Source organism: Carcharodon carcharias, chromosome 28 (assembly GCF_017639515.1).
Source record: "Carcharodon carcharias isolate sCarCar2 chromosome 28, sCarCar2.pri, whole genome shotgun sequence".
In the NCBI taxonomy this organism is placed as follows: domain Eukaryota; kingdom Metazoa; phylum Chordata; class Chondrichthyes; order Lamniformes; family Lamnidae; genus Carcharodon; species Carcharodon carcharias.
The window spans coordinates 14,076,963-14,102,595 of record NC_054494.1 but is presented as its reverse complement, the minus strand read 5'-3'; the positions used below and the strand labels follow the sequence as shown (position 1 = coordinate 14,102,595).

Here is a 25,633-nt window from a genome sequence, read left to right as displayed (position 1 = left end):
GATATGGAACATAAGCGGGGAAGTGATGTTGAGATCAGCCATGGTTTAACTGAATGGCGGAACAGGCTAGAGAAGCTGTTTCTCAGTCAGATTCAGATGTCATCCAAAAATCTACTGACATGCACTTCCAGCAGGGGCACTGTGTTGGGAGTGGGAATCTTGCCTAATTTATTCTTCCCAGTGCAGTCTTTGGTTGCATCTGTAATACTGCCATGCTACCTGACATAAGCTAACTCAGCACAGACTCAGGATCTTAAGTCTAGGCTTAATATTAACTATGAGTGTTCTGACCACAAGTTCACAGGAAAATAGAAACTGCTGCATCAGATATAGGGGTTGTTCTGAAAACCACCAAGATGTCATCTAAAAGACGCATTTGGACATACATGGATAGTAATATTATGAATAATAATAGTCCACCGAGCCTCTGAGAACTTGGCTTCCTGAATAATATGATGAAAAAACTTGAATTGCAAAGTTTACCTCCTGCCTACGGATCAAGCAATGTCCTGGAGAAGCACCTAGTCAAGAAAGAATCCAACTGTACTGCTCCTGTACTCAAGATAAATTGTTGAATGTTACGTAACAAATTTACTGTTCTTTATTTTTCATGGGATGTAGGTGTCACTGGAAAGGTCAGCAATTGTTGCCCATCCCTAAATGCCCTTGCACTGAGTGGATTGCTAGGCCATTTCAGAGGGCAGTTAAGAGTCAACCACATTGCTGTGGGCCTGGAGTCACAGATAGGCCAGTTCAGGTAAGGACAGCAGATTTCCTGCCCTAAAGGACATTAGTGAACCAGATGGTTTTTTATGACAATCAGTGAAAGTTTCATGGTTACTGTTACTAGCTTTCAATTCCAAATTTTATTAACTGAAATTAAATTCAGTGAGGTTTAAACCCTTGTCCCCCGGGCATTAGTCTGGACCTCTGGATTACTAGTCCAGTGACATTACCACTACAATACCATCTCCCCTTGACGGATGCTAGAGTGAGATATGGGAGGATCAGAATAAGCTGCTCAGAAATGTTAGCACACCAGAGTTTAATTCATTAAATTGGCCTTGATATTGATGGCTGGAACACTCAAGATCTCTACACCTGCTCACTTTCAAGAACATTGGAACTGGAGGAGGCCATTCAGGCCTTCAAGCCTGTTCCACAAGTCAATTAGATCTTGGCTGATCTGTATCATAACTGCTTTGGCTCCATATCTCTTAATATCTTTACCTAAATAAAAAATTATCAGTCTCAGTTTGAATTTTGGGGAGAAAGCTCCAAGATTTGCCCTAACCTTTGCGTGAAGGAGTGCTTCATGGCATCATCCTTGTGATGTGATCACAGCCAATGTTAATTGCTGTGTAAACTGAATCCCAGAGGGAAATTTGGCTTACGGGTCAAACCCTTTTTACGTATTCTGAAAACGAGAAGGGGATGTGCTGATCTCAGCAGTAAGAAGTCCAGAAGCACAGTTGAGATTTTAAAAATTAAAAGTAAAAGTTTTAATGACAAGAATAAAATAAAACTTAAACACACAAGATTATTGATGCACAGTTAAACTTAGCCTTACAACACATACCCCCAAAAAGACCCCACCTTGTCAGATCCACAAGTAAACACCTTCCAGGCACCACTCCCTTATAAATGCTTAACTATAAAAAAATCCTGTAATATTACCCAAGGCAAACTTGCTGTAGCTTCAGTAATGGTATACCACATGACCTGCAACTCTCTTCCACTCTGCTGTGAAAATCCAAACTTCAGAATAAAATTGCTTTTTTAGCCCAAGAATTTTCTGGCAGATGATTGATTCAAACTGCATCCTCTCTCAGCCACAGTTCCAACTGAAACCCCAGCTGTTACACCTCACACTTCCAGCTCAACAGCCCAACAGCTCAAACAGCTGCAGCCAAACTAAACTCTCCACAGTAACTCTTCTTTTCCTTTCATCTCAGGTTCCATTGTTTACACAGCTTTTTGAAACTCAAATCCTTCCAAATATAAGATCCTTTATGTCTCCATCTTGTCTTTGCTTCCAGGTCAATAAAATATCATATCCTCACTTCTATTTACCTATGGAACTCCTGCAAGATGCAAACATGTTTCTTTCTACCTCTGACTCCCCTTTGATATTCAAACAAACTCTACACTTATCTAAAAATGCAAATGTTAAACCTAAACAAAAACAGAATTACCTGGAAAAACTCAGCAGGTCTGGCAGCATCGGCGGAGAAGAAAAGAGTTGACGTTTCGAGTCCTCATGACCCTTTGACCAGGTAATTCTGTTTCTGTTTTTGTTTTGGATTTCCAGCATCCGCAGTTTTTTTGTTTTTATCAATGTTAAACCTAACCTATTCACTTGTACCTCAAACCTAATACCTCTATCCTTTTCATGTTTTAAATGGTCCAGACAACCTGTCTCCTATTAATCTCTCGCGAGCTGAATTAATACACACACACACACACACACACACACACACACACACACACACAACCTTTTCACAGAATAACACAATATTTCCCAAAAATATTTTAAAGAAACATCCATTTCTCCCACTTGAACAGCCTCACTCTAATTTTAAGATTACATCCCTTTGTTCTAGACTCTCCCACCAGAGGAAACAGATTTTCTCAATCTAGCCCATCAAACCTGAACATAGAACATATAGCACAGTGACAGGCCATTTGACCCAATCTCTCCAGGCTGACAATTATCTTCCACTCAAACTTTTTACCATCTTCCTCATCTAACTTTATCAGCATAGCCTGCTATTCCCTTCTTACTCATGTGCTTATCTAGCTTCCCCTTAAAGGCATCTATACAATTTGCCTCAACTACCCACTGTGGAAGCGACTTCTACATTCTCACCATTCTCTTTATGACTGATTGAATTCAATAATTAATTTCTCAACACCCAATCCCAAGTTTACACAGTAGTCAAAGCAGTGACAAAAATGGTCCAGGGAAACTTGCTGTCGAACAGCTTGGTAACTCTTTCTTTTCAGCTTACATTTCCCATCTTTAATTACCATTGGTAACTTGTTTAATATTAATAATTAACAGTACCTTAATCATCTTTTTTCTATTCTTTCAAGGGATGTTATCATCACTGGCTAGGCCAGCATTTATTGCCCATCCCTAGTTGCCATTGAGAAGGTGGTGGTGAGCTGCCTTCTTGGACCACTGCAGTCCATGTGGTGTAGGTACACCCACAGTGCTGTTGGGAGGGGAGTTCCAGGATTTTGACCCAGTAACAGTGCAATATATTTCCAAGTCAGGATGGTGAGTGGTTTGGAGGGGGAACCTGTAGGTGTTGGTGTTCCCATGTGTCTGCTGCCCTTGTCCTTCCAGATGGTAGAGGTCATGGGTTGGAAGGTGCTGCCTAAGGAGATTTGGTGAGTTCCCGCAGTACATCTTGTAGATGATACACACTGCTGCCACTGTGCCTCGGTGGTGGAAGGAGTGAATGTTTGTTGTTGAGGTGCCAATCTAATGGACTGCTTTGTCCTGGATGGTGTCAAGCTTCTTGAGTATTGTTGGAGCTGCACTTATCCAGGCACCTGGAGAGTATTCCATCACACTCCTGACTTGTGCCTTGTAGATGGTGGACAGGCTTTGGGCAGTCAGGAGGTGAGTTACTTGCAGCAGGATTCCTAGCCTCTGAGATGCTCAATTATACAATTATATAATTATATAATTCAAGGGGACTGTTACAGCACACAGCTACACCACTTATAAATGTTACATAAGGTCCCTGTTACAACGCACCAGTAATATACATATAGGTTTACAATTCTCTCATCAGGAGTGACAGGCTCCTGGTGACAGGTTGGCGAAGTAAGATCACCTCAAAGAACCTGCTGGAAGCTCAAAAATGGTGGAAATAAAGAATTAGAGTGGTGATTCACTTTACTGAAGAAGGTTTCTTAAAACAGCGACCAGTGACTGGCGGAATATTGGCACTGAAGCCATGGATCGTTCCAAACAGCGTCATCCTGTCTGTAGTTATCGCAATGTGAGAACACGACAGTTGTGCGTTGTTACAGAGTGAGTGGCGGCCAAATTTTTGTCAACCTGACACAAACCCAAGCTACTCAACCTCTGGGTTTTGCCAAACTGCAACAGTCCACGGTTCAAAAACGGCAAAAATAGAGCCAGCAAGAATGGCAAAGAACCAAGATCAAAGGGCCAGAGTTGGAGTGCAAGGCTGCACAAGTGAATCGATTGTAAGATCTCTCTGGAAAATGTGTTTGCATGGGTTTTCAAATTGTGGTTCCCATGGATCTAAAAGATCATTGGGTTTTGCCTGTCTGACGTTTAGCAAAACTCGGGCAAAATTTACCCTTAGGTTTGACTGACTTCGTCCATTAGTCCTGTTACAATAACCACAATGAAAATGAGTGCGTTAGTGTACAAGTGTTTCAGTGAATTTCTTAGTTTATGACTGTCCCTGTCAGTACTTCAGTGAGTGTATTAATCCATGTCCGACCCTGTGAGTGTGGACCCTGTGAACGATAGTCACATGCTGTCAATAGTCTGGATCTAATCTATTAGCTGTGCATTCTTACAAATGGAGGAAAATGGCTCCCCACATATGCCACTCTTCCTGTCAATGGTAAATAATTATCATTATTTAACCACTGCTGTGGCACAATTGAAAACCACTATGGACACCATCGGTTATCTATCATCCATGTCCATCTGCTGTGAACTCATTGTTCGCACAGAATGGAGATCTGATCCAAAGGAACCTAACTCTGCTCCCCCAGATGGTGGGAATACAATGTGAGTTTTTATTGGAACTTCAGGGTAGAACTATTCATGACATGAGCCAATGTGATCTCTTTAGGGTTTGGCTGGACATAGTTATTGTATTAAGTCTATGTCACTCCCAGGTTAAACCAGGCACCCAAACAACTCAGGTTACTCCAAGCCTCACTTGACAGTTCACACCCGAAACATTAGCTGAGATTGACTTGTTTCAGAAGCTGTGCATTTCTGGTAGATTTCCACTGATAATTTACTCTCTTTTAATTTTGTACATATGGCGTAGAGATTCCAGAGTTTAGGAACACCCAGCTTGTGTAGCAAAAAGGCCTGCCCTTAACATTTGATTTAAGCTCTGGGGAGAGATGGGAATGTTTGCTTTGGCTGTGGGCCTCAGGCCTCCTCATGTTTAGTGAAATCACAGAAGATAACTCATCTGAGAGGAAGTAAATTTAGTGTGTCCACTTACTGACAGCCGAGGGCTGATTACATTACGTCAGACTAGTTACAGATTTGACGGCGTGGATATAACATCTTTTGAAGGAACTAGACTGAACAGGCCGGACTCTACCAAAACCAGACCAGTCTGGCAGATTTTGCCCCTGAGGCTCCATGGGGTTGGATAGTGTTCATTCATCAACCCTGGAACAGGTCCTTTCATTTCACCTTACACTTTCACTATTTCCTTTAAGCATCAGCTGTGCTTGTATGCCGAACAGCTACATAGTTAGTTGGCCCTCTTGTAAACCTCTCAGGAGGCTTCATTCAGCTGGACTGACCAGAATAGCAGCATTACTGAATCAAATGGATCAGTCATGGCTTTGAAATTATTTCATCTTGGATTTTGATCATTCCTCAGTATGTGTTGAATGTGTTCATTTTCCTTTTGGGAACTATGCAGACTGTATTTTGCCTTTCCTTTCCTCAAGCCCAATATGCTATACAATATTTCTAAACCAGAGCATGGTCACTGATTGAGTACAAGGCCTCTACCGCTAGTCCCAAGCGATGTAAAAGCAGCAGTGTCTCAGTTGGTGTGAATCCCTCAGATCATCGAGACCGGGTTGTAAAGTTTAAATCCTCGTTCTCATTCATTCATTGAGACCTCAAGTTGCTGATTCTAACAGTTATCTTGGTATTCTGACTTGGGGTTTAATCCAGCAATGATGGCAACAGTCCTGAGAACAGTTTGGTAGCGAGTGGAGACATTGGGGTGGTCAGTATCAATACTGTGTAAGGTGGTTGGTGTGGTCAATATGTTGGTGGTCAGTGCAGATTCTGTGGCTGGAATTGTCCCAGACTTGCACTAAGTGCGATAGCGGGCGGGAAAAAGGATATTTTACCCACCTGCCACAATGGCAGCTATTCACGCCATATTGTCCCAATCCTGCCTCATTAATCATGCATTCCCAGGAAACATGCTGTTCTGATGGCGGATGGGCTCTCGTTTTCCCACCATGCCATCACCTCGCTGCTTCATCACTCCGGGTGCCACATTTAAAGTGCAGCCGTGCGCACACCGCCTAGTGCTTCCAGCCCAGGACTGCTCCAATTAAGACATGGCCTCGAAATGCAAGAAGGCTACAGACACCATTCCCCACCCCGGGTTAAGTGATGTGTCCATCAAGCGCCTTTTGGATGCCGTGGAGGCCCATCGTCACGTCCTCTACCCCTGCTCTGGCCGCAGGAGGGGCAGCAACATTACCACTCTGGCTTGGTAGGTGATGGCAATGGTGATCAGTGCCAATGCTGCACATAAGAGGTTGGCCAGTAAATGCTGATAGAGAATGAATGATCTCATCTGTGCCGCCAGGGTAAGGCAACCATCACTCTAAACCCACAAGCCCACTCACAAGCCCATCACACATTCACTGGCATCTCACTCACTGCCAGCTCAAGGGACATCACCACTCACTCTCTCACACACACCCTCACGTGTCCATCTGGCCTCATCTCCTCTGGAGGCTGCCTCCTCAGCCCTCACCATCTTGAGGCCACTTGCACAGATCAACTTGTGCCCCCCATACACACCCTCCTTCCCCAGTACTGCCCTCGCCCTGCAGCCTCTTCCCTTGCCTGAAGCAACTACTCCCCCTTCCCCAAGCAAGCTCTAGCTCTGCAACTGTTGAAAAGCCATCTCTGCCTTTGAGCCCTCCACTGAAAAATGATGTGGTGCTGCCTGCAAAGCCTGGCGCTGATGACCATGAGTGCTGCCCAAAGCATGGTAGGCGAACAAACCTCGAAGTCCCGAGCGAATTGCGGATCGCCACATGCATGTCGTTTTTATACAGTTGTGAAACACATCGACGTGATGATCCAGAATTGGGGGGGTGGGGGGGGTGATGGTTCAGGCGAGCTGGGCTTATAATGATGTGCAGATGTATTACAATGAGGTTCCTGACATCCGATGGCAGGAAACATGGCCCGCCATTGACGGGCAGAGCAGACGATTGCCAACTGGTTTTTACGACATTTGATACCGATTTTTGGCCTTCTCGCCATATTGTCCGCTCATGCCACTGAACACGCCCTGCGCCAACGGGCACGGAAAATTCCGCCCTGTGGCCTGGATTTTCACCAAGTCAGGGATGACTCGGGGGCTCTTTAAATTTGGCGGGCGGGTCCCAATTCTGGCATTCACGACCCCATTTTTGTCTGATTTAGTGCCTTTTAAGGGCATGGGCTGGTTCCTGTCAAAAGTCCGCATCAGGCACCCCCCCGACCTGGCCAGCTCCATTGCAGAGATAGGTATCTCCTACCCTTCTGCAATTTTTATGGAGTTGCACCAGGTTTTTAAGGAGTCTTGGTTCACGGCCCCTCAGAAGATTCTGCATGAGGGGATCTTTTAAAAGGTAAGATCAAAAGGTCCTCCTGATGCCCCTATGCCATGTTACAAACCCCCATCCACCCCTATGGCCCTTCATTCCCCATTTGCCAAGCTCTGCCCTTCCACCCACTCCCTACAGCTCCTCATGGCCCCATGCCAACTATGGCACTTCCATTCAACCTCACCATGGCTCCTCATGCCCCCTATGTAAAGCCCTGCCTTTTCACCCACCCACTATGGCCCCTCATATACCTAAAGTCAATCTATCACATTTCCATGGCAATTGAGCCACAATGCACTGCCTAGAACCAATGAGCCCTATAATCCATAGTGGAATTTGTAAAAGAGAGATTTTTTAAAAAGTAATTAATTCATAACTTTCTCCCATGTTGAAAAAAAGTCTTCAGCTAATTAAAGTGCCATTCAGCCAGGCCCTTAAAGTATCAATAAAAAAACTCCACAAACCCTGGAAACCACTTAACTGATGTAAACAAACATAATGAAATTGACAGCAGAGATCAGAGAGCCTGAGCTGTCGATCAAATAATGTTTTCTCTGGGGCGAAGCTGTTTCAACAAACTTAAATTTTGTTTGGCCTCTCAGCCAAGCTTCATTAAGTATGCTTGGCTAAGAACCCAGGCATCTATTAGAATATTAAAATACTTTAGCTGAAGGAGGTGCTCGGAGGGGGTGACCGAAGGTTTAGTGAAAGAGCTATGTTTCAAGGCAGGGGCGTGGGGGGGTTTAATGGATGAGAGGCAGGCAGAAAGGTTAAAGGAGGAAATCCCAGGGTGGGGAGCCCAGACAACTGAAGGCAGGGAATTCAATAGTGGGGTGGAGACATGCGCTAGAGGTGCATTAACCCTTCTTACCACTCCCAGCCCCACTTTACCCTCAAAGCACCCCTTGCTGACCCACTTCTCTGCATGTGACACAACCAAGTGAGATCTCCCAGCAAGTGACGAATGCTAATGTGTGTCAGCATACGAGAACATATTATCCAGAGATGTTGGTAATCAACAGCTTAGCTCTTTGTAGAAATGATATACAGTGGCTGTTTCAGCTAGATTCATGCTGGAACTGCTTTCAAATTGTCCTGGTTTCCCTGGTACAACCCTGAACACATAGGAATCAACAGTAGGCCATTCTATTAAGCCATGACTGATCTGCATTTCAAATCCATCCACCTGACAAAGTTCCATATCCCTTAATACCCTTACCCAACAAGCACTGAACAAATGCCCACTTATTATAATATTCAACTACCACTGTCCTGACTTCATTTATTGCTATGTTCTCTATTAAATAAATGAAGGGTTAACTGACAATCCAACACCTCTAGTGGCCAAAAGCAGTTTCTGAATCCCCAACTCACACCTTGACTGAGAATCTACCCCATAGAAATCTCCTCAGGTTTGAGTTCATTAGGTCCTGGGGATGGATAGCTTCACGTTATCCATTGTGCAATGGGGAGACACCATTCATTCTGTCCAACCAGTGCTGAATTTGAATCCAAATGCCATCGTGCTATCCATTCTCCCAGTTGGAACTACGAGTGAAAGTATGTCTGACAGCAAAATACCAATACCAAACTCATTTGACATCAACTTTTGATTCTCTCTTACCTTAACACTGAAGATATCCGAAGTGACAAATGCCCGTTCCTGAGTAATATCCAACACTCTTAAGGCAAGAAAGAAAGAGAGAAAATAGAGTGAACGGAAGGCAGTAATAATGAAAGTAAGAGTCCATAAATTTTCCTTAAAGGAAATAAGGGAAAAAAAGAAGAATGTTAAGGAATATTGACAACAAGTGGGGAATGGGATTAGACCAGGTGGTTCATATTAAGAAAAAAGTTCACTTGATGGGCCAAGTACAATGAAATCTGTGAATTACGGGTGCCTAGGGAACTGGCATCAGGTGTCTGTTTTTTGCATATGTTCATTGTGCAGTATGTAATTTTACTCGTGTTGCACATATAGTCATCATTGGCCCAGTTACACTCGACAGCGAAAATTATTCTTCCCTAAAATAGTCCAGGAGATGGCTGCTAAAAATGTGTTTTTTTAATATATATATAACCAATTAAGAACACACAGATATATTTTTATATTTTATATATTAAAAAAATTCTTTACTAGCAAGTATTTAGGGTGAGACGGTGGTGTAATGGTAATGTCATTGTACTAGTAATCAAGAGACCCAGGCTAATTCTCTGGGGATATGGGTTCAAATCCCACTATGGCGGCTGGTGGAATTTGAATTCAGTTAATAAATCTGGAACTAAAAGCTAGCCATCAATGATGGCAACCGTGAAATTATTGTTAATTGTTGTAAAAACCCATCTGATTAACTAATGGCCTTTAGGAAACTGCCATCCTTACCTGGTCTGGTCTACATGTGACTCCAGACCCTCTGAAATGGCCTGGCAAGCCATTCAGTTCAAGGGCAATTAGGGATAGGCAACAAATGCTGGCCCTGCCAGTGATGCCCACATCCCATGAAAAAATATTTTCCTGAAATTGACTGAAAACATTTCATAGTCCTCAGACATGGGAGAAACACAATTGCAATTAAGCACTGGTGACAACTTTATGGGGGTGTGTCTCTTTTTAATGTGTAAAATACACTAAATAAAAATAACTTGGTACCTTGACGGCTGTGTGTCGCCTGAAATCTGACTGTTGTTTCAGAATTCTGCTTGTATATCTTATAGTGTAAAATATTTGACAGTGTCCATGTTGTACAGTTGTTTGTCATTTACAAATGTTTGTAGGGAAGTGTGTGTGTGTGTCTGTGCCTTTGTCTTTGTGTGTCTGCATCTGTTTCTATATGTGTGTGTGTATATGTGTGTATGTGCATGTATGTGTGTGCATCTATGTGTGTATGTATGAATATATGTGTGTGCCTCTGTGCGTGTGTGTGTGTGTGTCCGTAGGCAGAATTTAAAGAAAGGACCGCAGTTCCTGACAGCGGGACCAGAAATGGGTGCCGCTTCCACTCACATGTCAGGGAACGCAACACATGCAATTATAGCACATTTTTGTGTGACTTGTAGTCTCCATCCCTCTTGAAACCTTCCATCAGTTGTCCCCATCACTGCCCCCTTTCATCTGCAACTTTGTCCTCTTGGACGCGATCACTCCCCACCCAATTCATTAAGATGTCTTCAGACAGACAAACAGTTCACCGATGCCTCCCTGCAGGTTCTCCTCCAGGCTGTCCAGGAACAGCAGGTGCTCTTCCCAGAGATGGCAACAGGAGACCCTCCTGCAAGGCAGCCTGGATGGAGATCACAGAGGAGATGAGCAGCTGTGGGGTCCACACATGAATGTGGATGCAGTGCCACTAAAGGATGAATGACCTCCTCCAATCAGCCAGGATAAGTGGCAATGTGGATTTGCATTAAAAGGCCTCTCATGAGGGTGTCAAACAATGTAACTTTGGGGAGAGAGGCCAGGCTGGGAAATGCGTGGTCATCATCGGCACCAGACCATGTGACGGTTGTGCATGGTAAGGCAATTGGGTACCAGTTAGAATGTGTGGTCAGTATGTGGCATGCAGATGCATGGGGACAAGGGGCTTGGGTACCTCTTGACATGCTAATAACTCTCCAATTTGTCATACAGGATAAGGAGACATTCAGTGCCAGGGAGAGGCTAACGCCGGAAGACAAGTGGCTGAACTCAAAGTGATAATGCCTTTTGAACAGGACGTTTTGGAGATTGCAGATGAACAGGGAGGCCAATTCATTGCAGATGGAAAAGGTGGACTAGCCAGCCAGCAAACTGATAATGCCTCTAATTTGATGTTGAGACATTGGCACATTAGAGAAATGCATGAAATTGCGGTTTCCTGATACACTGAGCTTAATGTCTTCCTTATTGTTCTCAACTAGGTCATCGCCATTGGCAGAGAAGGACAAAATCAATAGTGCAAACAGACGACTCCTACTACACCCAGATGATGCACCGTCAGACTCTCCCTCATCATCTACCAGCGCAATTACATAGATCATGGCTAATCTTCTTGTGTTTCAAATTCCACATTCCCATCTACCCCTGATAACCTTTGATTCCCTTGCCTAACAAGAATCTATCAACCTCTGCCTTAAAAATATTCAATGACCCCACTTCCACCACCTTATGAGGCAGAGAGTTCCAAAGTCGCACAGCCCTCTGAGAGAAAAAAAATCTTCTTATCTCTGACCTAAAAGGTCGACCCCTAATTTTAAAGCAGCGCCCCCTAGTTCTGGTCTCACCCACAAGAGGAAACATCCTTTTGACGTCCACCTTGTCAAGGCCGTTCAGGATCTTGTATATTTCAATCAAATTATCCCTCAGTCTTCCAAATTCCAACGGAAACAAGCCCAGTCTGTCCAACTTTTCCTCATAAGACAACCTGCTCATTCCAGGTATCAAACTAGTAAACCTCCTCTGAACCACCCCCAATGCAGTTACATCCTTCCTCAATTAAGGAGACCAAAACTGCATACAGTATTCGAGATGCAGTCTCACCAGTGCCCTGTATAATTGAAGCATAAAGTCCTTACTTTTACGTGCACTCCCTCTCTTAATAAAGAATAGCATTCCATTAATCTTCTTAATTACTTGCTGTACCTGCATACTAACTTTTTGTGACTCATACTGGAACAGCTAGATCCCTTTGCACCTCAGAATTATGCAGCCTTTCTCCATTTAAGTAATATTCTGCATTTTTGTTCTTCCTGCCAAAGTGAACAACTTCACATTTTCCCACATTAAACTTTGCCCACTTGCCCATTAAACTCACTCAACCCATTTATATCCATCTGCAACCTTCTCATGTCCTCTTCTCAACATACTTTCCTTCCAATCTTTGTGGCATCTACAAATTTAGCTACCATGCCTTCACTCCCCTCATCTGAGTCATTGATGTAAATCGGAAAAGGTCGAGGCCCAAGCACAGACCCCTGTGGGACTCCACTCGCCACATCCTGCCGATCCGAAAAAGACCCATTTATGCTTTCTGCCAGCCAGCCAATCTTCTATCCAGGCTAATATGTTACCCCCTACACCATGAGCTTTTATTTTCCGTAATAACATTTGATGTGGCATCTTACCAAGTGCCTTCTGGAAATCCAACTACAGTACATACAGCCTCCCACAGCGTATGTTACTCCTTCAAAATACTCTAATAAATTGGTTAGATACATGCAAGGTATTGTTTTGATATCTGGTATATAAAAAAGCTTCTTTAGTTTTTCTATTTTTTCCTACTTATTTCTGCTGGCTACTCTTGAGCGTAGCTATGGGGCATTAGAAGACATTCAGTATCTCTAATGAATCTTCTTTTCAGACATTAGATTGCATAGTGTGTGCTGGCATACTGTTTGTCCGTGAAACCTGCCCATAATGTTGCCAGCGTCCTTAAACATGTACTTTCTATGGAGGTTTGCTGGTACCCTGGAATATTTTTCCCTAAAATCACCTGGGAGACAACAACACAAGACAGTAGTTCAGTCATAACATCAGCAAAGGAGCCATTCTGACCTCAACTTTAAAAGCCCATGAAATTCCAATTATTTAATCTTTTAAATTCATTCTCAGGATGCAGGTGTCACTGACAATGTTGGTATTCATTTTCCATCCCTAGTTGTCCTGAGGACAGAGTGGATTGCTAGACAACCGGTAGACCATGAAGCGTCAACCATATTGGTTGAAGGACTGGAGTCAAAGACAAGCCAAACTTGGTAAGGATGGCAGGTTTCCTTCACTGAAGGACATACTGAATGAGTTTGTATGACAATCTGACAACTTAACAGTCACTTTTACTAACGCCAGCTTGTCATTTCTAGATACAGTAAGTGTGGTGAGACTTGAACTTGCAATTCTCTGGACTTTTAGTCCAGATCTCTGGATTACCGGTAATGATAGCACATAAAGAGCTATACCACATTTATAATATAATCCTGGTGTTTTCTCTGTACTCACCGTGCTTCTTCACGAGCAAGTATCTCGAGCAGTTTTGCGATATCTCCAGCACAGTCGGCCAGATGGAGCGAGAACTTACACAGCTTGTTGTCCAGGACCAAGGCCCTGTCCAGGCACTGACGAGTCAGGGGGACGTCCATATTACCGCTGCACAGAGCAATGACCACTCTGGAAAGAGAACCAATGACCAGTTAGCAAACATCTGAGTCAAGCATGCAGCTTAAGCTGTCCAAATACATAAATCCTAACCAGAAAAAAACTAATTCTGCAGATGGCTTCCCAACAGCTGTCCTCATTTCTTGAGGGCTCCCAGAGACCAGGCAAACCATCTTGCAATAAGCTGTCAAGATATCACATTTTGGTCAATTAATAATGATTCAAGTAATGGAGGAATCTGCAGTGGATGACTAGTGAGAGGAATGGGATAAATAAGACTACAGTAAACCAGTTAGGCCTGTATAGCAGGAGGGTTTTATGTGTACCCATACTCTTATGATGAGGGGGCAAGGAACACATTACATCCATCCTGATGTGATTATCCTCTTGTCTGTCAATCCAGAAGAGCTGGAGCTCAGGCCTCCAGCCCGAAACAAGGTTATATCCTTGCACTCCGAGGCAGGAATTCTACCACAAATCCAGTCATTCCATTCTTCATGGTGAAGAGAGGCCCCTCTCCTACTAGATGGCGGAAGTGAGATGATTAATGAGTTCAAAAGGAAATTGGATTGAGGGAAATAAACTTCCACAGCTATGGGGATAAGAGAGCGGGGAAATGGGACTGACTGGATTCCTCTACAGAGAGCTGGCATGGACTCAATTGGCCAAATGGCCTCCTTCTGTGCCGTAATTGCTCTATGGTCACAATGTTGTCCCTAGCGGCAAAGAGAGGCCATTCTCCTACTGGTCACACTACTGTCTCTCGTGGTGAAAATAGGACAGTCTCCTACTGGCCACATCAATGACCCTGGCACTGCAAAGAATCTAATGTTCTGAAGATCACAGTACTGACCCTAGCACAGAGGTAGGCCTAGTCTGGGGTCGCCAACTCTCCAGGATTGGCCTGGAATCTCCAGGAATTGAAAATCAATCTCCAGGACACTGCTGTGTGCAACCCTGGAGAAAAATCATAGGGACATTTAAAAAAGATAGTTTTTTTAAAATTTTGTTTGAGTATTTCTCTTTACCAGATATAAAAAATATTTAAAATTGTGGTGGGGGTGAGGGTGGAGGTAGGGAAGGCTGTTTGGCTGACAGTCAAGCATCATCCAACTAGGTGATGAGTCCTTTTGCCTTCTAATTACCTTAGGAAGGCAATGCATCACAAGGATGGATGTTTTGGCCAACTAATGGCTGGACCCTGTGGGCAAGTCACATGATGAAACCTCCAGGAACATACTTAATCACAGTTGGCAACCCCATCTTTGAGCCTGGCAAGACAGTGGCTCAGCCTCTTAGCTATCTATCTGGGGAAACTAACAGCTCCCAGGAAGAGCAGACATTTGCAAAGAAGACACAAACTTTTAGGTACAAATTCTACAAAGGGTTGACACAAACCTCAAAAGACATCAAAACTCTTCAGAGTTTGAAATTATAGACAGGGAATAATTTGTAGTTAATTGAAAATGGATTCCAAAGGGAAGGTCATGCTGTAGTACATACAGAGAGGAATTGGGATAAAACACAGGAAGACATTAATATACTGCAGAACGGACATATAATTGGCAAATGAACTTCATTATAGATAAATGTGAGGGAGTACATATTGAGAAGAATAAGGAAACAGTATGTGAAAAATAAATGCTCAAAAGGGGTTTAGGAGCAGAGGCATCAAGAGGTACTGACACACAAATTAATAAAAGTAGGCTTATAAGGCCATTAAAAGAAGTGAACAAAGTACTGAGATCATTTTTAGAGGGATGGAGCTGAAATACAGAGAAGTTAAACTAAACTTGTTTATAGATCCTTGTCCAAACCATTCTTGGAGTACTGTGGGCTGTTCTGGTGTCCATATTATGAAAAGAGGCACTGGGGAAGGAAAAATATGATTTTACTAGAACGATATCAGAACTGAGAGATCATACCTATCAGAAAAGATTGAACAGGCTAGCTGCTTTTCTCGAGAAAAGAGAAGGCTGAGGGGTGACCTGAGGCCATAATGATTATAAGGGGGTTTGACAGGGTAGAAGTGCAGAGGATGTTTCTGCTTGCGGGCCAGACCAGAACTGGGGACCATAAATATCAGATAGTCACTGATAAATCCAGTAGGGAATTCATGAGAAACACCCAGGGAGTGGTTAGAATGTGGAACTGCTTCTACAGGGAAACGTTAAGTACAATATTTTTTATTCATTCATGGGATTTAGGCGTCACTGGCTGGACCACCTTAGAACAGCACAGATACATTTAAAGGGAAGCTAACTAAGCAGATGAGGGAGAAAGGAATGGCAGGATATTCTGATAGGGTTAGATGAAGAGGGTTGGGAGGAGGTTTATGGGTGGAGCCTAAGTGCTGGCATGGATCTGATGGGTTGAATGACCTGTTTCTGTGCTGTAAACACTTTGTAGAAATCCAACTGAGAGTCCATTAAACTAAAAGAGCAAAACTCAGATCGACGCCTGAAATTGTGTAAGTGTAAATTGTGTAACATATTCTCAGGCATCTATTAATATGAGCCTGTGTTAGTAGCAGACTCAGGTTGTATTGTCCTGTGTCACTGACAGTTCTTGCAGTCAATCCTGATCTCAGGGTCTGGTCCAAAGAAATGAAATTGTGTCACAGGAAGGAAATTACCCTCAGTTGCCTGACTAAATCCAGCTGCTTCACCAACATGATGCTTGGTTAAACACACAGGCCGGGATTTTCCGTGCCCGCTGGCATTGGGCGTGTTCGGTGGCGTGAGTGGACCATATGGCAAGAAGGTCAAAAATCGGTTTCATGACGTCATGAAACCAGTTTGTGATCAAGCGCTCCATCTGCCGATGGCAGGCCGCATTCCCCACCATCGGACATCGGGAACCTCACTGTGATACATCAGCATTTCATTATAAGGCCAGCCAACTGGACTCATCTCCCCCACCCCGCCAAATCATCCGCCCATGTCGGCAGGAAATCTCACTGACATGTTTCACATCTGTAAGGTGTTCACTTGGCGGGCTGCCAAGGTCTCTCAGGACCTTAAGGTTTGTTTACCTACCCTGCTTCAAGCAGCATTCGCAGTCATCAGTGCTGGGTTTCACAGACAGCACCACATCACTTTAGAGGGGCTCACGGGTGGGTGTCTATCTGTCAGATCAGCCACAAGTGGGCGGCTTTTCAATGGCTGCAGGGCAAGGTCTTGCTTGGGGAAGGGGGAGGAGTGGCCTCAGACAAGGGAAGAGGCTACAGGGCAAGGGCAGTACTGGGGAAGGACGGTATCCCAGGATGTGTGTGGGGGCACATGTTGATCTGTGCAAGTGGCCTCAAGATGGTGAGGGCTGAGGAGGCAGTCTCCAGAGGAGATGAGGCCAGATGGACATGTGAGGGTATGTGTAAGAGAGTGATTGGTGATGTTCCTTGAGCTGGCAGTGAGTGAGATGCCAGTGAATGTGTGATGGGTTTGAGTGTGAGTTTAGGGTGATGAGATGGTTGTCTTACTCTGGCTGCATGGATGAGATCATTCATCCTCTATCTGCATTGGATGGCAGCATCACCACTGCCATCGCCCACCATGCCAAAATGGTAATGGAGCTGCCCCTCCTGTGACCAGAGCCGGGGTAGAGGACATCACTGCAAGCCTCCACAGCGTCCAAAAGACGCACGAGACCTGCAGTCTTCTTGTCTTTCAGGGCCATGTCCTCTTTGCTGCAGTCCTGGGCTAGAAGCACTGAGCATAGCTGTATTTAAAATGTGGTGCCTGGTGTGATGAAGTACAGCCAGCATTTATTACCCATCCCCAATTGCCCTTAAGAGTCAACCACATTGCTGTAGGTCACATGTAGGCCAGACCAGGTAATGGACATTAGTGAACCAGATGGGTTTTTAGTGATGGCAATAATTTTGTTTCACAGTCATGATTAGACTTTTAATTCACGTTTTTTATTGGATTTAAATTCCACCATCTGCTATGGTGGGATTTGAACCTGGGTCCCCAGAGCATCACCCTGGGTCTCTAGATTACTAGTCTAGTAACAATACCACTGTGGTGCCACCACATTGGACAAAGTTACACAGGAGATTTGGATTGAATTTTCCAACAGGGATTCTGAAGTTTTATCTGATTTCAGAAAAACATTCGATAACAATGTGTAATACATAGCGGCAGCTAAGCTGGTGCCGCAGTTCTGGGGAAACTCTTACCGTTTGCCTTTGAGTTCTGGTAGTTTCCCAGCAACCACAGCAGCAAAGCCTATAGCTCCCTCGGCATCCACTGTAGCCCTCTCGTACTCCATGAGGCGAAGGATGGCGAGTAGGATGTCCTCCTCCCTTAGTCACAGAGACACCTTATTATAGACAAGAGCTTCTCACAGATTAGGAGGAGACAAACTTTCCACACATTTTTTATTTCTCTCCTCCTCTATTTTCTTATCATTTTCCTCCCTCGTCTCTCAAAGGCTCTGACTCCTTTCTCAATACAGTCCCACAGGTGCAGCGGCCCTCTGGCACTTTGCCAAAGTGGCTAGTCATTCTTTATTGTCTATCACATGAAACTTTAAACCGAGGCCCCCCACCCCATCTGCCCTCTCAGATCCCGTCCGCTCAGGAGAATTCCCCCAGTGCCCTGGTCAATATTTATCTCTCAACCAATATCAGCAAAAAAATTACCTGGTAATTTATTTACTGCTGTTTGTGGGAGCTTGCTGTGCACAAATTGGTTGCTGTGTTTCCTACATTACAACAATGAGTATGAAAGTACTTAATTGGTTCTAAAGTGCTTTGGGTTCATGAAAGGCACTACAGAATTGCAAGATCAATCCAAAAAATGATCTATGTGCTTTCAGAGTGAGTGTCAACAGGTGGAGGGCATCACAGCCAAGACCCTTCCTGCTCTCAACTAATACCTGCATGCCCTCATTTTGCAATGGGATGGCTGGATTGTTATCAGGAGCAGCAACTCTGACTGGCTGTTTTCTTCTCTCTCCCGGGTCAGAAGTATATTGATGTACTGAACTATCAGAGGTGCCCTGTCTAGCTTCAATGTGCCATCACTGGTCCTTCATTCTGTCCCTTTTTCTTTCACACCATTTCTGTTTGGGGCTGCTTGGTTTCATCTGGGGGATTTTTTTTCTCTCCCCGCATTTTAAAAGTAAGAAGATATATTGAGTTTGGCAGTAATGGGATATTTAGGAAACATCAATTAAAGGGTATAATGGCTATGCCATTAGATGTGCATTTAAGGTCCATAAAGTAAGGTCTTTTTAAAAAAAATTCATTCATGAGATGTAAGCATTGCTGACAAGGCCAGCATTTTTTGCCCATTCCTAACTGACCTTGTTGATGGGGAAATCACCATTCTGAGTATAACTGTGTTTCACTAGGCTGTTCCAGAGGGTAGTTTAGAGCCAACTACATTGTCATGGGTCTGGAATCATAATGAGGCCAGACTGGGTATGATGGCAGATTTGCTTCCCCCAAAGGACATTTGCGAACCAGAAAGGTTTTTACGACAGTCTGATAATTATATGGTCACCATTACTAATACCTAAGAACATAATAGGTATGGGGAAAAGTTGGGCAATGGCACTAGGTCATAACGCTCATTTGGAGAGCCAGTGCAGAGAACGGCTTCCTTCTGTGCCGTTAAAATTCTGTGGTTCTGTGATAAGAGGAAGGAGCAGGAGTAGGTCATACAACCCCCCAAGTCTGTTCTGCCATTAAATAAGATCATGACTGATCTCAATCCACTTTCCTGTCTGTTCTCCAAAACCCTTGACTTGCCTATAGCTCAAGAATCTGTCTAACTCAGCCTTGAATATATTCAATGACTCAGCCTCCACAGCTCTCTTGGCTAGAGAATTCCAAAGAACCACAATGCATTGAGAGAAGAAATTCCTCCTCATCTCCATCTTAAATTGGTGACGCCATATTCTGAAACTCTGCTTCCAATTCTAGATTTCCCCATATGGGGAAACATTGTCTAGAATCCTACATGTTTCAATGCCAACTTCTTAATTCCAGATTTATTTAACTAACTAGATTTAAATTCCCCAGATCCCATGGTGGAATTTGAACCCGTGCGCTTCCAAATCATTAGTCTAGATCTTTGGCTTACTAGTCTGGCAGTATAACTACAATGTTACCATTCTCACACAGGTTAGTGTAGCAATGGATTATATTTGGCTGGGACAGTGAAGGATGTATTGAGTGCATTTAGTGAGGGATGTAACTGGTTGGCTGGTAGAATGTGTATTGACTATTATAATGAAAAGATATATTCAGTATGATCATAACATGATATAAGGGGTACATTGGGGTACATTTGTCATGCCAATAAGATGAGTATAGTGAGTATGCCAATTAGTGGGTGTAATTGTTATGGTGCTATAAGGGTACATTGGGTATTACAATGAGGTGGTAGTTTGGGTATGGCTGGACATCTTTTCCTAAACTCATGAACCATTATAAAGAACATTCCTGTGAAATAAATTATACTTACTTAACAGTAACGACCTTATCTATTAGTTTCTTTGTCATCTGAAAGGCATTACTGCCAAAAGAAGGGTTGACCAATTCTGTGAAATAATGAGACAGTTTTGAACTTTTGACACACAAGTCCCCAGTTTGGTACCAGCTAACTGTTGTCTACCACAACAACAAGAATTTGCATTTGTGTAGCACCTTTAACATTGTTAGCCATCCCAAGGTGCTTCACAGGAGTGTTTTCAAACACAATTTGACACCGAGCCTAGGGTTGTCAACTATGACTAAATGTATTCCTGGAAGATTCATCACATGACTTGCCCCTCCACTCCAGCCAAGACATCCATCCTTGAGACATACTGCTTTCTTATGCCAATTGGACTCATTACCCAATTGGATAATGTTTGACTGTCAGCCAAACGGCCTTTTTCTTTCCTATTTTCAATGTTTTTATATCTACTTAATGTTCAAAGAAAATGCAAAAAAAAATCTTTTTTAATGTCCCAATGATTTTTCTCCAGGATTGCACACAGCAGTGTCCTGGAGATTGGTCTTCAATTCCTGGAGGCTCTAGGCCAATCCTGGAGGATTGCCAACCCTAACCAAGCCACATAAGAAGACATTAGGGCAGCTGGCTAAAAAAAAATGATCAAAGAAATAGGTTTCAAGGATATCTTATAGGAGGAGAGACAGCAGCAAAGAGGTTAACGGAGGGAATTCCAGAACTTGGGATCTAGGCAGCTAAAGGTACTGCACCTATGGTGGGGCAATAAGAGTTGAGGATACACAAGAGGCCAGCATTGGGGGAGCACAGAGATTTTGGAGTGGTACAGGGAGTTATAGAGAGTGGGATGGGCGAGGCCATATAGAGATTTGAAAACAAGGATTAGAATTTTTAAATCGAAACAGTGTAGGTGACAACTGTTTATTTTTCAAGCTGATTATAAACATTAGATACACTCCCCACCTAGCCATGCAATAAGTGGGAGAGGCAAAAAAATACATAAAACCTAGGCCAATTAAAGAGGAAACAAATTAGGAAAATTCCTCTCCAGACCCTTTAGGCAATCGAAACTGGTCCAGGAGAGCATGCTGATCTTGATTAATGCCATAACACTTATATGAGGTGATCTCCCAACCCAAAACAGGCCCTGCTCTTACTCGAAGGAATTCAGCATTTAGTGTTTACTGCACAACTTGGCAGGCATACTATTCACTGGGAATAGAACCCCCTCCTGACATCCAACTGAGTTTTGCCTTTTTACAACTGGAGATTTGACCTCTAATTCTACCTAACATTGAGTCATTATGGCACAGAAGATGGCCACTCGGCCCACTGAGTCCACGCAACAAACTGTCTACTGAAACATGACTGATTCCTTTAATCATCTTATCAGCTTATTCCCGTGATTGTGGAGACAGGGGATTTGAACCAAGGCAACGTCAAGAAGCTTTTCATTGAGCTGTTAGTGTTGGGGTCCTAGTTGCACAGACATGGTTTGGGCTGGTCGTATCACCGATTGTAAACGTTGATTTGTAAGGCATCCTATACGCACAGTGACAAGAGAATTTTTAACTTTACACACGTCAATAATTTCAGGTTGGGTTGTCGATCCAGTCAGTTTACGAATGCATTGTGAAGTCTTTGCTGATGATCAACCAGAGCAGTGAAAGTAATTAGAAGGGAAACAACACTGAAGCACTCTATCATAGGCACTACCTTAACCATTAAACCTCCTGAGAAAAGGTTCTCACTGCCCTCTCCCTCCAAGCAAATTGACCGCAACTCCAGGTTGCTATCTAACATTTCATCTGCAATGTGTTCCCTATGTCATTCACCTTTCATATAACCCAGAAGAAAAACCAGTTCAAAAGTTTCAAATCCCAGTAAAAACCAGTAACACTGGAACCAGTAATACTGGAGTCCCATTTTAAGGTATACAAGACCAATTCAGACAAGCTGTGGTGGTATCCTTCATTGCCAAGTTTTGCTAGTTTTTTGGTGAGACATATTCATATTCCAGCAGCCTGGCCCCATCTTCCACAATCCAATGAATCCATTTCACTATGATTCATGTAGGTAAACTTTTGGAAACTCCCTCAGCTCAAGCCAGTTATACAGCTTGAATTTGCCCACAGTTGAAAATCAAAATGCTGGATTAGGAGATGATTGTAGCCAGAATGCATCTCTTGAGGTCAAAGGTCAGAGGGGAGATGATTCTTCCTTCCACAAAGCATCATGAGGCTGTAGAAGTCACTCCCAAAGTAAGTGGTTGAAGCAGAAACTATGCCATGATTAGATTGGAAAGGTGGATGAAGGAAAAAAGGATGGAGGGATGTGAGAACAGGGAGGGTAACAGGACTAGATTCTTGGGTGGAAGGTAAGCACCAACTTGGACTGTTTGGTCCGAAAATTGTAACCGCTATGTAATCCGATCTATGACTAAATGAGGAGAAGGACCCATTGTATAGTTTGGCTCATAGTCATTTTCCACAATCATTTACCTCTGTATAACCTGTGGTTGGTGTAGGCTGAGTCGGCTATTGGTTGGCCCACCTTGAGGGATTGTTGCAGTGTTGGATAACTCTCAGGCTCCACACCCTGTGAGTAAAGAAGACAGAACCAGGTGTCACTGGCAGAGATTAGACTCAAGAAACATACAAACATTAGAACAAAATGGCATCAGATACAACCCTGATAGATATGAACAGTCTATCTTCCAATTATTTCCCTTCTAATTACTTTCACTGCTCTGATTGATCATCAGCAAAGGCTTCACAGAATCACAGAATTTTTACCGAACATAAGTTGTCCATTCTGCCCATCGTGTCTGCACTGGCTCTCCAAATGAGCTTTGCACCTAATGCCACCTTCTTCCCATAACACTGCACATTGTTCCTTTTCAGATAATGATCTCATTCCCTCTTGAATGTCTCGATTGAACCTGCCTCCACCACACTCTCAGGCAATGCGTTCCAGACCCTAACCACTTGCTATTGCTTTTGCTTCTTTTGCAAATTACCTTAAATCTGTGCCCTCTCGTTCTCGGTCCTTTCACGAATGGGATCAGTTTCTCCCTATCTACTCTGTCCAGACCCCTCATGATTTTGAATACCTCTGTTAAATTTCATCACAGACTTCTTTTCTTCTCCCAACTTCTCCAGTCTATCTTCATAACTGAAGTTCCTTAACCCTGGAATGATCCTCCTTAATCTTTTTTGCACACTCTAAAATGCCTTCATGTTTCCTAAAGTGCAGCACCCAGAATTGGACACAATAACCCAGCTGAGGCCAAACTAGTGACTTATACAAGTTCAAAATAATCTCCTTGCTCTTGTACTCTATGCCCTTATTAATAGAGCTTAGGATACTGTAAGCTTTTTAAATCACGCTCTCAAACTGTCTTGCCACCTTTATGACTTATGAACATACACTCCCAGGTCTCCCTGTTCCTGCACCCACTTTAGAGTTGCACCCTTTATTTTATTCTGTCTCTCCATGTTCTTCCTACCAAAATGAATCACATTCACATTTCTCCGCATTGAACTTAATCTGTCACCTGTCCGTTCCTTCCACCAACTTGTTAATGTCCTTTTGAAGTTCTACACTATCCTCCTCATTGTTCACAGTGCTTTCAGGTTCATAGCATCCCCAAGTTTTGAAATTGTGCCCTGTGCACCAAGGCCTTGTTCATTATATATCAGCAAGAGCAAGTGTCCCAACACTGACCCCTACAAACCTTCCTCCAGCCAGAAAAACATCCATTAACCACTACTCCCTGGTTTCCGTCACTCAGCCAATTTCATATCCATGTTGCTACTTTCCCTTTTATTCCGTGAGCTATAACTTTGCTCATAAGTCCCTTGTCTGGCACTGTATCAAGTGCCTTCTGGAAGTCTATGTATCTCACATCAACTGCATCGCCCTTATCAAACCTCCTTGTTACCTCTTCAAAAAAACTCAAGCAAGTTAGTTAAACATGATTTTCCCTTAAGGAATCCACGCTGACTTTCCTTAATTAATCCACAATTGTCCATTATTAATTTTGTCCCAAATTATTATTTCTAGAAGTTTCCCCACCACTGAAGTTAAACGAACTGGCCTGTAATTGCTGGGCTTATCCTTACACCCTTTTTTTGAACAAGGGTGTAATGTTTGCAACTCTCCAGTCCTCTGGAACCATCCCTGAATTTAAGGAAGACTGGAAATTAATGGCCAGTGCCTCCGCAATTTCCACTGTCCATATCCTTGGATACATCTCATCTGGTCCTGGTGTCTTATCAACTTTAAGCACAGATAACCTAATCAATACCTCCTCCTTATCAATATTAAACCCTTTTAGTGCCTGAATTACCCTCTCCTTCACCATAGCCTGGGTAGCATCTTCTTCTTTGGTAAAGGCAGATGCAAAGTATTCATTTAATACTTCAGCTATGCCTTCTACCTCCATGTGTAAATCCCCTTTTTAGTCCCTAATCGGCCCTACTCCTCCTTTTGTCACCCTTTTACCATTTATATACTTATAGAAGACTTTGGGATTCCCTTTATGTTAGCTTTCAGTCTCTTTTCATACTTCCTCTTTGCTTCTCTTATTTGCTATTTCACCTCCCTCTGACCCTTTTATGTTCAGCCTTGCTCTATTCTAATTACCTCTCATGTTTTTCACTCGCCTTTCTTCAGTTACCCAGGGCCTTCTCAATTGGTCATTTTCCTATAAGTCAAAATGAAATCTGATACTTAAACAGGGCCCTGGCAGAAACTGGTCTGCCAACCTCATTTCCTGAGCTAATCGCAGACACAGAGGTAGCTTGCCAACCAGGGAGGCACCAAGATCAACCCTCGTCATGTTCAAAGCATGGGAACAGGAGGAGGCCATTCAGCCCTTTGAGCTTATCCTGCCATAGAGTCATAGAGGTCTACAGCACAGAAAAAGGCCCTTCGGCCCATCGGAATTCAATTAGTTCAATTGCCTTTCAATTAGATCATGCCTGATCTATATCTTAACTCAGTCCAACCACCTCATTTCCGCATCCCTTAATACCCTTGGCTAGTAAAAGTCTAATGCTCTCAGATTTAACATTATTAATTAAGCTAGCTTCTACTGCTCTTGATCAGAAAGAGTTCAGCACTACTACCACCTTTTGTGTGAAGAATTGTTTTCTAATTTCCCACCTGAATGACTTGGCACTGATTTGAAGGTTATGTCCCTCATCCCAGACTCTCCAGCAGCAAAAAGGAATCAATCCTTTCAAAATCATGAAAACCTGAATCAAATTACCCCTTAACCTCCTTTTTCAATGGAGTACAAGCCTAGGTTATTGGGGAACTCAGTTGTTCAGAGGTCGGGGAGGGGTCAAGGATGTGCATTGGGCAATGGTGGCTGGCAATAACCTGTGCAATCTACTTCAGATCTCGGAGGGGCACCCCCACTTCTCCCATCTTTACAAGT

The 25,633-nt window shown here is 43.4% G+C and overlaps 2 protein-coding genes across 3 annotated transcripts in view; one reads left to right on the top strand and one right to left on the bottom strand.

Moving 5' to 3' along the window:
* The window catches only part of tmem254 (transmembrane protein 254), a 52,450-nt gene extending 40,762 nt beyond the window's left edge, over positions 1 to 11,688 (top strand). The window contains exons 4-5 of the transcript XR_005941596.1: positions 11,225 to 11,362; positions 11,494 to 11,688. The gene's annotated coding sequence lies outside the window, so the exon portion shown is untranslated. The remainder of the gene's footprint in view (positions 1 to 11,224; positions 11,363 to 11,493) is intronic.
* Positions 1 to 25,633, bottom strand: part of LOC121270705 (L-threonine ammonia-lyase) — a 49,294-nt gene that overhangs the window by 4,934 nt on the left and 18,727 nt on the right. Inside the window, exons 7-11 of one of the 2 annotated variants that reach the window (XM_041176049.1) lie at positions 22,689 to 22,785; positions 20,200 to 20,275; positions 17,904 to 18,029; positions 13,568 to 13,735; positions 9,221 to 9,278 (exon numbers count right to left, since the gene is read on the bottom strand). In XM_041176049.1, the coding sequence (XP_041031983.1) occupies positions 9,221 to 9,278; positions 13,568 to 13,735; positions 17,904 to 18,029; positions 20,200 to 20,275; positions 22,689 to 22,785 (525 nt within the window). Of the gene's footprint in view, positions 1 to 9,220; positions 9,279 to 13,567; positions 13,736 to 15,516; positions 15,593 to 17,903; positions 18,030 to 20,199; positions 20,276 to 22,688; positions 22,786 to 25,633 lie in introns of those variants that run through there. The other variant, XM_041176050.1, reaches the window with a different exon arrangement.